The sequence below is a fragment of the Salvelinus alpinus genome, chromosome 22 (assembly GCF_045679555.1).
Source record: "Salvelinus alpinus chromosome 22, SLU_Salpinus.1, whole genome shotgun sequence".
NCBI lineage: Eukaryota > Metazoa > Chordata > Actinopteri > Salmoniformes > Salmonidae > Salvelinus > Salvelinus alpinus.
In genome coordinates this window covers 28,091,633-28,106,577 of record NC_092107.1, presented here as the reverse complement: position 1 = coordinate 28,106,577, position 14,945 = coordinate 28,091,633, and the positions used below count along the sequence as shown (strand labels likewise).

At 45.6% G+C, this 14,945-nt stretch overlaps 1 protein-coding gene across 3 annotated transcripts in view; it reads left to right on the top strand.

The window, feature by feature from the left end:
* The window catches only part of myo18ab (myosin XVIIIA b), a 170,922-nt gene that overhangs the window by 5,317 nt on the left and 150,660 nt on the right, over positions 1–14,945 (top strand). For all 3 annotated transcript variants that reach the window (XM_071359799.1, XM_071359795.1, XM_071359796.1), the window contains exon 2: positions 2,412–3,616. In XM_071359799.1, coding sequence (XP_071215900.1) covers positions 2,582–3,616 — 1,035 coding nt within the window. In that variant the 5' untranslated portion in view covers positions 2,412–2,581. The remainder of the gene's footprint in view (positions 1–2,411; positions 3,617–14,945) is intronic.

Here is a 14,945-nt window from a genome sequence, read left to right as displayed (position 1 = left end):
TAAGGCTGTATGATGCGACTAATGAGGATTTGAAAAAAGTAGCTTGATTAGCATGAGCTCTGCTTTGTTTTTTGCGCAGGCTGTACACACTTCAATAGTCTCTCATTCACAATTTGACAAGCACTTGATAATGTCTCGAATTTCATGGCAGCATGCCCTTTGTGGCCATAATGCACCCTAACAAAATCCATGCCTTTTGCGGCCCGGAGTGCTGCGTTGTGCCCTTCTCCCTGAGTGTGCAGCACAATCCGTCACGTGATCGGGTCTTTCTCACAGGCTACAAGTTAAGGCAGACACATCGGGGACGGAACTGTGCGTGTCCTTATCCAATTCCGAGGTGCATATTGAAGATATTGGAAAAACTGTCCACATTTACTTTTCATCAGCCAACAAGATGAGTTGGCCTAACAAACAACAAATGCACTAGACTATGTCAATCTACTGTCCCCATAGTACAAAAGTCGACCTATTCTGTGCGAGAAATAAATATTTCAAACATAGTCTGGGACAGTTGTGGGATACGATAGATTAATACAACCACTAGCATCCCCAATTTTCTTTTTTTAATGCAATGTGGTCGATGCAACAGATCAGAACATTTAGCTTTTTAAATTTATTTTTATTTAACCCTTTATTTAACTAGGCAGTTAAGTCAGTTAAGAACAAACTCTTATTTACAATGACAGCCTACCGCGGCCAAAGCCTAACCTGGACGACACTGGGCCAAATGTACGCCGCCCTATGGGACTCCCAATCACAGCCGGATGTGATGCAGCTTGGATTCAAACCAGGGACTGCAGTGATGCCTCTGGCACTGAGATGCAGTGCCGTAGACCGCTGCGCCACTCGGGAGCCCAAAATGTTGATAAACTATTATGCTATTTCTTCACATTATAAGCACAGCAATGCGCACATGGTAGTAGACTGTAAGTGCGAATGTTTCATTAGCGGAAAACACCATTATCAAAAGTGACCGCAAATGCAATTATGCATGTAATGCTGGTTAATGATTTTACTATAAAAGGTGCATATTTATGGTGAAAATCCCCAAACTTGAAACTCACACGCTGCTTATATATGCCAGTTAGGCTCTATACCCCTTGTAAAGCAGATTAATGTGATTAATAAAAAAAATGGGCTAGGCTACATGAGGTGTGTGACTATGATTTGAACAATTCACAAAAAAAGGCATTGTTTTTTATGCTGGGCATCATTCAAGTGATAATATATAATTCACAAGTGATAGGATAATATTGTCACCCATCAGACTAGTCTTCATTTAATTTAGTCTTTAAATATACTAAATAATATGTGTGTGACATTTGTTTTGATTTAGAATGGACCATTATCATGCATCTGTATCGAAACAGGGGCAGCGGGAAAAAATACATGTCATCTATGTACTTAAATAGGGAATGAGGATGCTTTTCCCGTTGTTTATTTTTATACTTCTGTTGTAAATATGAGCAATGTGTTTAATATTAGGAAAGTTGAGAAATAAATTTGGTAGGCCTAGCCTATAGAAAGCTGGTCCTCCTCTTTTTAATAGAGGCCATCACTCTGTTTTCTCCCGCAATTGCATAGCCTATAGAAATGTTGCAAACATGAGCTTATTGGCTCTCATGAAGTGTTTGATTAGATTTTTGAAAACATTTGCGTTGATGTCAGAGTGATTAGAGGGACAATAGAGTGCTGAGTACCAGGTAGTAAGCAAGTTTGGTAGGCTACTAATGACCATCAGCAGCATCAGAGCTTGGAGAAGCCTAATTACCGTGACTAAACGGTCATGTGGAATTTGACTGTCTTCGTGACTCGTGAACACCGGTGTGGCGGTAATACGGTTACCGCAACAGCCCTAGGTCCGCGTAGCAGAAAAATAGTAATAAAACCCAGATTTTGGGAATGTGCTCCTGCCTGCCTGCCTTCTGCAGTATGTTGAGAGTGGCTCTTTGGCAAAAATATCTTCCTTGATTTTTGTGGTTTTGGCAAACACAGCTCTAATGGAGGCTAGGAATGTTTCTCTTTTGCCAAGATCATTTAAACTGTTCCTTTGGTTGTGATGCGTGTAATATTTTTCCATGTTCAAATAAGCGACTAGTGCTTTGTGTGGCATGCTAATGCACTGTTGCAAAGGTTAAATTGTGGGTCACTCTGTCTATAGTCCTACTCAAAAGACATTTCGGTACACCCACAATAACATCTGCTAAAAATGTGTATGTGATGTTTGGTTAGGAGGAGAAATAAAATGGGTGTTTATTAAATGGACAATTTAATTTTCTGTGACAAATTCCTCACTGGGAGTGATATATTGTGTGTGATCTAATTGTATTTATGAAACATAATAAGCTCTGTTACTCATTCTCTTATGCCAGATGTGAATATTGACTGAATGTGTTTTTTCTCTCCCTCAGGGCATTTTATTTAGTGGCAGCTTAATCCCTTTTTAGAGGTTACGAAAGACTGGACCCCCCAAAAAACTGGACCTCTGCCTCTGTATGGAACATTCCCCCTTGCCTGAGGAAACAGGAGCCAAACCGGTAGGACGACCCACTCTGTGGAGCAACACAGCAGGCACACCACCATGTTCAGCCTGATCAAAAAGGACAAGGAGAAGGATGGAGGGAAGAAGGATAAGAAGGACAAGAAGGAGAGGATGTCTGCGGCGGAGCTGCGCAGCCTGGAGGAGATGAGCATGAGGCGTGGCTTCTTCAACCTCAAGAGGGAGTCCAAGCGGGATTCCAAGAACAAGCTGGAGATCTCCAACCCCATTCCCATCAAGGTGGCCAGCAGCCACGAGCTCAGCCTCACTGACATTGAGTCAGACGGCCTGAGCAACCGCAGTAGCATGGTGCTGGACGCAGACGGCCTGAGCGCTGCCAGCTCCACCGACGACCTAAAGGGCGATGGGGGTGGCGGTCTGGACAAGGACCGGGGCTCGGTGCGAGACCGCGTGGCCCACTTTGGCTCAATGGCCAAGCACAACTCCTCTCAGGTCATGAAGCGTTTCTCCTTCTCTCAGAGGAGCAAAGAGGAGAGCCCATCAGAGACCTCCACGCCCTCGGGACAGAACTCAGCCACTCCGTCCCCGCAGGTGGAGAACAAGGTGTTCGAACCGCAGCACAAGCACAGCCTCCAGCAGCCGGGGCCGGGGGTCGGGCCAGCACCTTGGCCAGTACCGGTCAAGAAGGCCCGCATCCCTGAGGTGGTGGACAAGACCTTCCCTGCTGACCTGAGGCTCCCGGTTGTCATCCCTCCACAGTCACCGGAGCCGCGGGAGCTGGAGCTCCAGCGCCGCAACACGGGCGACTTCGGTTTCTCCCTGCGCCGCACCACCATGTTGGACCGCGGGGCCGACGGAGGGGTCTACCGGAGGGTGGTGCACTTCGCCGAGCCCGGGGCCGGCACTAAGGACCTGGCCCTGGGGCTGGTGCCGGGAGACCGTCTGGTGGAGATCAACGGGGGAAACGTGGAGAACAAGACCAGGGACGAGATTGTGGAGATGATCCGTCAGTCTGGGGACACGGTGAGGCTGAAGGTGCAGCCCATCCTGGAGCTGAGTGAGCTGAGCCGCTGCTGGCTGAGGAACACAGACGGCCAGCGACGGGAGGCCTTGGATGTAAGTCATCCCCAATCACTGATCCCCTTATCACCTAGATAGACATCCCATTCATACCTACAACTTCTAGAGAGGCAACCCACAGGCTGATTCTTCTATACGGTAGGGGTGAATTGGACCCAACCCTCCCAACACATCTCACTCGTTAGTGTGGGTGTGAGCAAAGTCAATGTGGTAACTTGGTGGAGTGATTCACCAATGCCAAGGTTGTGTTTCATGTTTTAGCAGGATGGGTGTTGTAACTCTGGAACTGTCTGATGATGATCACTGTTGCTCCTCTCTAACTAGGTCTAATAAACAACCACATTTCCCTCCCAGTTCCCACACAAGTCGTTTACAGGTGGCCCAACCTATGGATTGGCCCTAGACACTTAACAGTCTTTCATTGTTTTCACAGCGCACTTCAATCCAAGTCCAGTGTGTTTTGTCTGTGAAGTAAAAAAAAAACTTTACCGAACAGAAATGTTCTTTTGAGAAAAGTTAGTGACGAACTTACTACAGCTCTGATGGATTGAAGCAGTTTCTATGAGGCTCTGCTTCCTATGTTTCTTCCTCTCCTTACAGACCTTCTGCAATGTTTAGGTTTCAGCCATGCTTTCCTGTGGGTGTCTGTGCTTGATGTAGAAATGTCACCTTGATGTGTGCAGCCCAGCCCCAGATGTTGAAGAGTCAAATCTTGCCTGGACTGCCCGGATGATATTAAACGGAAGCTGTTGAGGCTAATCTTGTATTTTATGCTCTGCTTCCTCGTTGGTTTTATATAAGAAAGGCCCTCTGCCCAGGTTGGAGCTTCTGTGAGGGTAGATAGGTATGTAAGTGTGTGTGTTTGTATGTAAGTATGTCTGCATGCTGAAATAAGTAAAGGGTGTGTCTGTGTTTGTGTGAACAGGCTACTGTTCTGGAACTGCTGTCCAGTTCAGAGTTCAGATAAAGATAAAGTGTGGTCAAGGCAAACTAGGCTCTACAACCCAGGTGTGTGTGTGTGTGCGTAGGTTGGATAAGACTTATTTCTTTAATCACATTAGGGTTAGGAAAGATGGGCCACACCATCCTCATGCAACTTGCAACAGTTGGAATTTAAATCCGTTTGTGATGACTTCTGTGTATTACACTGCTATAAACAGTGTGTGTGTTTTATGTGTTCACCATGTCCTGTAACCACTCAAGAACAGCAGACAATGTATCATGTTTGTTCAGTCATTTGCAAATAGTTTTACTGCTGCGTAAGTTATGTATCAGTGATTTAAAAAAAAAAAAGAATATTCCTATCCAAGAATTTTCCTTGTTTGTAATCTTGTGGACTGGATGTTTGTGATGTTGGTTAGTAAGACGGTTATGTTACTGTTCAGTGCAATAGTGGATTGTTGTGGAGCGGTGAAAAGGGTGTGTTTTTGGTTGCGTGTGTACAATTTTGTGTCTGGATACTTGCTAGTGTGTCTGTGTTTTTGTGTGTGTGTGTGTGTGTGTGTGTGTGTGTGTGTGTGTGTGTGTGTGTGTGTAGTGTGGTGTCCCTGGTCCCTGGTTAGGTGGCACACAGTGGTCTGATTGCACTTAAGGTTAGGGAGTGTTTTGAAACATGAAGGATACTCTGCCTAATAACTATGTTTACTAAATGGTAACATACACTGGCAATTCATGGCCATTTCTGTTGTCACCCAACATCAAACTGCTCCTCTTGATTTTTGTATCTGACCTTCAGCCTGGAATAATTGGTTCTTTGAAGCTTGAGGGCATTAAATGGGCCAATCTTAATGCACAGGTAAAAAGCCTACACTCTTAGAAAAAAGGGTTCCAAAAGGGTTCTTCGGCTGTCCCAATAGGAGAACCCTTAGTCGTTCTTTAGTCTAGTCTGTGAAAGGACATGGAATACCAAGGCACAAGCTTGTCTTAGCAAACCTGTCTAAGCTACACAGTGAAGACATGGCTGGCTACTGAGAACCTCGGGTCATGAGAAATAAGCCACCTTGGAGATACTTGAAAAAAACTGGGGAAATGATCCGTTCCCCCAAAATGATCCGTTCCCCCCACCCCTCCTGTCTTCCTCACTCCGGTATTTTCGGCATTGTTCTATTTCGGAATTTACCAATAAACAAAAAAGGACTTTGCTGTGCTGTTCAGTTTGAGGCCAGCCTCTCTCTTTGTGCTTTTCCTGGCTCTGCGCCTCCCTCCCTGTGTAGTGTAGCCTAAACCACTGCTGTCTCCTAGAGCAGAAACAGGGAGAGTAGATCAGAATCAGATCCCAGGCGCAGACTGACTTCCACTGCTGTGAGAGAGTTAGAGTCTCAATCTGACAGATCATGATGATGCAGTCAACACCCTGAGAAGTGTGCATTGGTGTAGGCCTGGGAATTGTCAGGGATCTCACAATACGATATTAGTAAGATACTTAGATACTTCTTTTACTTAAGATACTATACGATTTGCTTTTTAGTTTAGTTTATTTGATCATTTTAAACAAGGTACACACAACATTATGCTCTTGATTAAGAATCATCAATGATAAACACAAGTCTAGAACTTATTTCTTTCATGATAGCATTTGGCATACAGTGGGGAGAACAAGTATTTGATACACTGCCGATTTTGCAGGTTTTCCTACTTACAAAGCATGTAGAGGTCTGTAATTTTTATCATAGGTACACTTCAACTATGAGAGACGGAATCTAAAACAAAAATCCAGAAAATCACATTGTATGATTTTTAAGTAATTAATTTGCATTTTATTGCATGACATAAGTATTTGATACATCAGAAAAGCAGAACTTAATATTTGGTACAGAAACCTTTGTTTGCAATTACAGAGATCATACGTTTCCTGTAGTTCTTGACTAGGTTTGCACACACTGCAGCAGGGATTTTGGCCCACTCCTCCCTACAGATCTTCTCCAGATCCTTCAGGTTTCGGGGCTGTCGCTGGGCAATACGGACTTTCAGCTCCCTCCAAAGATTTTCTATTGGGTTCAGGTCTGGAGACTGGCTAGGCCACTCCAGGACCTTGAGATGCTTCTTACGGAGCCACTCCTTAGTTGCCATGGCTGTGTGCTTCGTGTCGTTGTCATGCTGGAAGACCCAGCCACGACCCATCTTCAATGCTCTTACTGAGGGAAGGAGGTTGTTGGCCAAGATCTCGCGATACATGGCCCCATCCATCCTCCCCTCAATACGGTGCAGTCGTCCTGTCCCCTTTGCAGAAAAGCATCCCTAAAGAATGATGTTTCCACCTCCATGCTTCACGGTTGGGATGGTGTTCTTGGGGTTGTACTCATACTTCTTCTTCCTCCAAACACGGCGAGTGGAGTTAGACCAAAAAGCTATATTTTTGTCTCATCAGACCACATGACCTTCTCCCATTCCTCCTCTGGATCATCCAGATGGTCATTGGCAAACTTCAGACAGGCCTGGACATGCACTGGCTTAAGCAGGGGGACCTTGCGTGCGCTGCAGGATTTTAATCCATGACGGCGTAGTGTGTTACTAATGGTTTTCTTTGAGACTGTGGTCCCAGCTCTCTTCAGGTCATTGACCAGGTCCTGCCGTGTAGTTCTGGGCTGATCCCTCACCTTCCTCATGATCATTGATGCCCCACGAGGTGAAATCTTGCATGGAGCCCCAGACCGAGGGTGATTGACCGTCATCTTGAACTTCTTCCATTTTCTAATAATTGCGCCAACAGTTGTTTCCTTCTCACCAAGCTGCTTGCCTATTGTCCTGTAGCCCATCCCAGCCTTGTGCAGGTCTACAATTTTATCCCTGATGTCCTTACACAGCTCTCTGGTCTTGGCCATTGTGGAGAGGTTGGAATCTGTTTGATTGTGTGTGGACAGGTGTCTTTTATACAGGTAACGAGTTCAAACAGGTGCAGTTAATACAGGTAATGAGTGGAGAACAGGAGGGCTTCTTAAAGAAAAACTAACAGGTCTGTGAGAGCCGGAATTCTTACTGGTTGGTAGGTGATCAAATACTTATGTCATGCAATAAAATGCAAATTAATTATTTAAAAATCATACAATGTGATTTTCTGGATTTTTGTTTTAGATTCCGTCTCTCACAGTTGAAGTGTACCTATGATAAAAATTACAGACCTCTACATGCTTTGTAAGTAGGAAAACCTGCAAAATCGGCAGTGTATCAAATACTTGTTCTCCCCACTGTATGTGGTAGGATATATGTTGTGATTCACACCATGTATTGCAATTCGATACAGTGATTTCATCGCGATTTGATATACAGTGATTTTATCGCGATTTGATGTTCCAAACATATTGCCTGCTCCCGAGACACAAGCGAGAGCATGAGAAAATTTGTTTTGCTCAGTCATGGAAATAAATGTGCTGAAAACATGTTGACTCACTATTTAAAAAAAAGATGGAGAACAAGCTATAGGATGAAAAATACCATAGGTACAGCTGACTATCGATTTATAAGTATTGATTATAATATTGTCTAAAATAATATCGCAATAGGTAACTATCGACTCCCCCCTTCTTTGTTCTCTGCAATCAACCCTGCTCCCTTTCTGTTCCACACCCCTGCCAGCACTCTCCCTCTCCCATATGTCATCTTCCAGCTGATGCCCCCTCTACAATACTGTGTCTTTGTTATCGCTTGTCATGTAGCTCTATCACGTAGCGAGCTGTCCTCTCCCCTAAGGGGGGTAGGGAGGCCAATTTGGAGCTTTTTGTTTGTGTCCCTCAATTGGCTGAGGTACAAGGGCCCTTGTGACACAAAGTCCTAATGAAAGTCTAATCTGCCCAAACCGCAATGCAATTCATCTGCTGAGAGCGAGCCGTGTTCTGGCCACATGTTGTTCTCTGGAGTTTTGGGGAGAAAAATAATGTATTTTCTTGCGGAGACGGAGAGTGACTTTGGGAATGTGGGCCCTCCCTCCCTGGGCACTAGAGTTGGTTTCTTGTTAAAAGACCCTTTGAGTCACAGTGTGGATAAGAGAGTTGTTTTTTAACCAAGTGGCCGAGCGCTTGGTTAAATCACGCAAACAGGAAGTGAGGGCTGGTTGGGGTGTGTATGTGTGGTTGTGTCCGTTATTGATTTATATGTCCCAGTCTCACTAAGCAGAAGGCCAGCTCTCCATCCCTTTGTCTTTTAAAACAAACATCAACAGCTTGTACGGTCGGGTCATCCGTTCAAATGAAGGAGAACCAACAGAACGGTCATTTCTCAGTTCAACAAAGGCTGTAATGGCGCAACACAGCCAGGAGGCACGCTTCACATTCTCTTGATTTAGAACCACTCTCCAACGGGTCTCCAGGCCCATGGTAGAAAGACATTCAATGCAGAGTCTGTTTCATAAACATTAACTATCATGGTTTTTTTCAACTAAAAGTTAATGAAGGAATGTGCAGCCTCCTCAGCCGTATGAATGAGAACAACATGTTGAAATGATCCTCTTCCATAGCTAAGGAATGTGAGGAGGACAGGAAGCAGGAGACTGCCCGGGAGTATGCTCTGAAATGGGCTTTAAAAATGAACACACACGTGGGCACAAGTTGCACGTGAGTATGCTCTGAATACACACACACACAAGGTGATTTACCAGTACCCCAGACAGACAGGAAGCTCCCATTCTCCCAGTCAGTGGTTCATGTGGAAAGGATATCCTGCAAAGAGCACCAGGATCGGGATAAGGGATAAAGTATTGCTGTTCACAGGAACAAACAAGATACATAGTGTCACGTTTACTCCCGCTCTTCCTCTCCGGCGTTCGACGTCGCCAGTTGTCTCATCATTACACACACCTGCACCATCGCTACACGCACCTGCGCATCATGACATTCACATGGACTCCATCACCTTCCTGATTACCTCCCCTATATCTGTCACTCCCCTTGGTTCTTTCCTCAGGTGTTATTGACTCTGTTTCATGTCTGTATGTTTTTCCTGTTTCTTGTTTTCTTGTTTGTTTTATTCTATTTATTATTACATTTGCACTCCCTGTACTTGCTTCCCGACTCCCAGTACACGTTACAGAATAACGCCTCACCAAAGGGAAGCAACAGGGATTTAATCTTTTTTTTTTTTTACTAGTGACGTCGGGTCCAAGTGTCGCTGCCGAAGCAACCGGGGATGCCTCAGCTGGCTCGTCAGGCTTCCATGCCTCAGCCGGCTCGACAGGTTCTCAAGCCTTGGTTGGCTCGGCAGGCTCCCCATGCCTCAGCCGGCCCGTCAGGCTCCCCATGCCTCAGCCGGCCCGTCAGGCTCCCCATGCCTCAGCCGGCCCGTCAGGCTCCCCATGCCTCAGGTTCCCGCGCCTCAGCTGGCTCTACAGGTTCCCGTGCCTCAGCAGAAGTGAACGGTCCGCTCCTGGTCCCCGGGACCGTCCCTCTGGTCGGTGTCGTTTGGCGACTGGAGCTGCGTGTCAGGGAGGGGGTACTGTCACGTTTACTTCCGCTCCCCTTCTCCGGCGCTCGACGTCGCCAGTTGTCTCATCATTACACACACCTGCCATCATCGTTACGCGCACCTACGCCTCATGACATTCACCTGGACTCCATCACCTCCTTGATTATCTTCCCTATATTTGTCACTCCCCTTGGTTCTTTCCTCAGGTGTTATTGACTCTGTTTCGTGTCTGTACGCTTTTCCTGTTTCTTGTTTTGTACTATGTTCTATTTATTATTACATTTGCACTCCCTGTACTTGCTTCCCGACTCCCAGCATACACGTTACACATAGGTCTATTTTGTCCCTGGATAAGGCTGAGGAGGGTCCACCCAGAAAATGGGCCCATACAGGAATGTGTGAGTGCATAGGATTTAATTATAAACTTAGGCAAACATGCAACCGGTTGAGTAACTTTGTTTGAGGCTGCCAGTTTGTAGGACTTTTAGAAACAGTATTCCTCCTCCCATGATGGACTGCTCTCTTGGCCTCAGCTGCCCATTTCATTTACACAGGCCTGTTTGCTCTCCCTGAGCTTCTCTCAGAGCTTAACCCAGATCATCCTGAATTTACTGTACCAGAATCCCTTTCAAACCTGTGTAGTAACGCACGCCACGCCAGCATCCAGACATGTAGCCTACGTCTGCTCCTCTCTCTCTCCTGCCTACTCAGCAGATACCTCAAACGCTGCACACGCAAAACCCCCAAAGAAACCCCAACCAAGCCCAGCTGGAGTCATTTCAGTCCACGGCCCAACCCCAACCAGGCCCAGCCGGAGTCATTTCAGTCCACGGTCCATCCCCAACCAGGCCCTGCTGGAGTCATTTCAGTCCACGGTCCCACCCCAACCAAGCCCAGCTGGAGTCATTTCAGTCCACGGCCCAACCCCAACCAGGCCCAGCCGGAGTCATTTCAGTCCACGGTCCATCCCCAACCAGGCCCTGCTGGAGTCATTTCAGTCCACGGTCCCACCCCAACCAGGCCCAGCTGGAGTCATTTCAGTCTACGGTCCAAAGTGGCTAAGGGATCCAACACATTTTTTTTAATTAAATGTATTAGTCAATTGTTTACGTCTGGGTTTTATTATGCTCATTAGTTTAATAGCTGCATGGCTGCCGTTTCCTTTCCTCGTCTCCAGTCCATCTACACTGATCAAAAATATAAACGCAACATGTAAAGTGCAAAAGATCCCAGAAATGTGTGTTTACATCCCTAGTTAGTGAGCATTTTATCCTTTGTCAAGATAACCCATCCACCTGACAGGTGTGGCATATAAAGAAGCTGGTTAAACAGCATGATCATTACACAGGTGCACCTTGTGCTGGTGACAAAAGGCCGCTCTAAAATGTGCAGTTTTGTCACACAACACAATGCCACAGATGTCTCAAGTTTTGAGGGAGCATGCAATTGGCATGCTGACTGCAAGAATGTCCACCAGAGCTGTTTGGACAGTATGTTCAACTGGCCTCACAACCACAGAACGCGTGTAACCACACCAGCCCAGGAGCTCCACATCTGGCTTCTTCACCTGCGGGATCGTCTGAGGAGGGGAGGGGTGGGGGTGCTGAGGAGTATTTCTGTCTGTAGAAAAAGTCATTTTGTGGGGAAAAACTCATTCTGATTGGCTGGGCCTGGCTCCCCAGTGGGTGGGCCTATGCCCTCCGATGCCCACCCATGGCTGCACAGCTGCATGTGAAATCCATAGATTAGGGCCTAATAAATGTATTTCAATTGACTGATTTCCTTATATGAACTGTAACTCAGCAAAATCATTGAAATGGTTTTGTTTATATTTTTGTTCAATATAGTTTCTAGATGTATTGTGACTGTAGAGCAACGCTGTGAGTCAGTATGTGGATGTGGCCCTGTGCCTTTTAATAGTCTGGACTTGGGTATAATATCCTCTGTAAAAAGAGTTGTTCTGAGACCTGTCTGGGTGGGCCCCAGGCTAGCTGGCTAGTTCTCCACAGTGGAGGTAGGAGACTGCTGTGGAGAGGAGACTCACTACCTTGTAAAGTTGTTTGTTGTTACTACAGTGGTGCCCACGGAGAGGTTGTCTAGGGCTGGGGCTGGTCTCTCCCCCCACAGCTGTGTACCAGATGTGGGCAGCACACACACAATCCCACATGTATACACACTCATGCACACAATACAAATGTACATATACACACACACACACTGGCTGAATCTATGCTGACTGCACCTAGAATGGTTATGGGTAATCCCTGAGGAATCCATAGTCCCATTTGTTGTCATCCCCTCTGTTGTCCTGGAGGGGCCTTGTTTTTTACAGCCCTAGATCCCCAGCCTGAAACAGGACAGCAGAGCATCTCTGCCATAGGAACAAAACAAATGCACCTCGCCACAGTAATTACTCAATGCCACAAACACTCCACTGACTAACGAGTGTGTCCCACTCCCAGCCAGCTTCTCTAGCCACGCTGCTGTTTGTGTGCTGTTTGTTGTCAGTTTGAAGTTAGCCCAGCAGAGAGACGCTTGGGAGCGGCCTGGTGTGTGCGTGTGCATGAGTGTACTAAACACAGATCTGGAGGACTGGCCTGCCATGCCACTGACCCGCAACACAAAGCCTTCTGGGAATTTTCCGCCACATTCCACCACGGCCATTTGGCCACGCTGTGTTGCTCTGCTCTGAGGAACAATACCAGCACTGGTTATTATTTTGTGCTTCAGCCCAAAGTTCCCTGGAACAGGGAAGAGAGGGAGGAGTCCAGTGTTTGGTTTAACTTCACTGAAGAACATTATGCTCGCAAAGGCCATAGTGATCAATGAGAGAATGCTGAGTGGGCTGCGAAATGTAAGAATAAATGGGTGCAGTGCAGATGTATCTTCATCCTGCAGGGATATGTACATATATTTCAGTCCCATCATGCAGGCCTGCAGTCCCACCCCTAAGGTACTACATCCTTGGTTTGGTTTTGATGTTGTTTTCACTGTCACCTCTGGTGGATCTTGTTTAGAAGGAACAACCTACGCCGACTAGCTCACTGTCTGTTAGAATTCACAGATTTCTACACAATACAGTAGATCTTCATCAAATTGAAACCCTCAGACTATGCCCATTTCTATCCCTAAAAAGGCTGAAGTGATTTGGCTACATTTGGATTTATCTTGGTGCATTCCGTGAGTTGGCTTTGTGTGTTTATTTGAATGTTACACTTTAGTGGCAGGCTGGCAGACATCTAGGGCTGTCCCCGACAAATACATCTTGGTAGACCGAAAGTTGTCTGTTCTTTCGACCAATCGATTGGTCAAAATGTTTAAACGTGTATTTTTCTATATATACAGTACCAGTCAAAAGTTTGGACACCTCTACTCATTTCAGGGTTTTCTTTATTTTTACTATTTTGTACCTTGAAGAATAATAGTGAATCCATCAAAACTATGAAATAACATGTATGGAATCATGTAGTAACCAAAAAGTGTCAAATCAAAATATATGTTATTTTTGAGATTCTTCAAAGTAGCCACCATTGACCTTGATGACAGCTTTGTACACTCTTGGCATTCTCTCAATCAGGTTCATGAGGTAGTCACCTGGAATGCATGTCAATTAACAGGTGAGCCTTGTTAAATGTTAATTTGTGGAATTTCTTTCCTTAATGCGTTTGAGCCAATCAGTTGTGTTGTGACAAGGTAGGTGTGGTATACAGAAGATAGCCCTATTTGGTAAAAGACCAAGTCCATATTATGGCAAGAACAGCAAAGAGATAGTCCATCATTACTTTAAGACATGAAGGTCAGTCAATCCGGAAAATGTCAAGAACTTTGAAAGTTTCTTCAAGTGCAGTCGCAAAAACCATCAAGCGCTACGATTAAACTGTCTCTCATGAGGGCCGCCACAGGAAAGAAAGACCCAGAGTTACCTCTGCTGCAGAGGATACGTTCATGAGAGTTAACTGCACCTCAGGTTGCAGCCCAAATAAATGCTTCACAGAGTTCAAGTAACAGACACATCTCAACATCAACTGTTCAAAGGAGACTGCGTGAATTAGGACTTCATGGTTGAATTGCTGCAAAGAAACCCCTACTAAAGGACACCAATAATAAGAAGAGACTTGCTTGGGCCAATAAACACAAGCAATGGACATTAGACCAGTGGAAATCTGTCCCTTGGTCTGAGTCCAAATTTGAGATTTTTGGTTCAAAGCGCCGTTTTTTGTGAGACACAGATTAGGTGAACGGATTATCTCTGCATGTGTGGTTCCCACCATGAAGCATGGAGGAGGAGGTGTGGGCGTGCTTTTCTGGTGACACCGTCTGTGATTTATTTACAATTCAAGGCACGCTTAACCAGCATGGCTACCACAGCATTCCGCAGCGATACGCCATCCCATCTGGTTTGCGCTTAGTGGGACAATCATTTGGTTTTCAACAGGATAATGACCCAAAACACACCTCCAGTCTGTGTAAGGGCTATTTGACCAAGGAGAGTGATGGAGTGCTGCATCAGATGACTTGGCCTCCACAATCACCCGACCTCAACACAATTTAGATGGATTGGTGTCGGTATCAAATCTCTGCAAGATCACGGTCGAACCAGGGGCTGAAACTGTTTTTAATTCAAATTTTCTTTATGGGGGCATGTTTGTTAATAATTCCACTGAAAAAAAAAATAAAAATACGGTCCAAGCGTCTTCGACAGAGGGGATGAAGCTGATTCTATGTGGGATTGGTAATAATCTGAGAAAGATTTAGGAAGTCCCATTTCTTTAGGACTTGGTCATGTAATTTAAGCATGGCCCAGTTTAGGTCACCTAGCAGGACAAATTCAAACTTAGTGTAAGGGGCCAGGAGAGAGTTTAGGGTACAGGCCGGTGCTGATGGAGAACAATAGCACCCAGCAACAGTCAACAAAGAGCTATTTGAAAGTTTAATGCTTAAAACCAGCAAATCAAATTGTTTGGGGACAGAC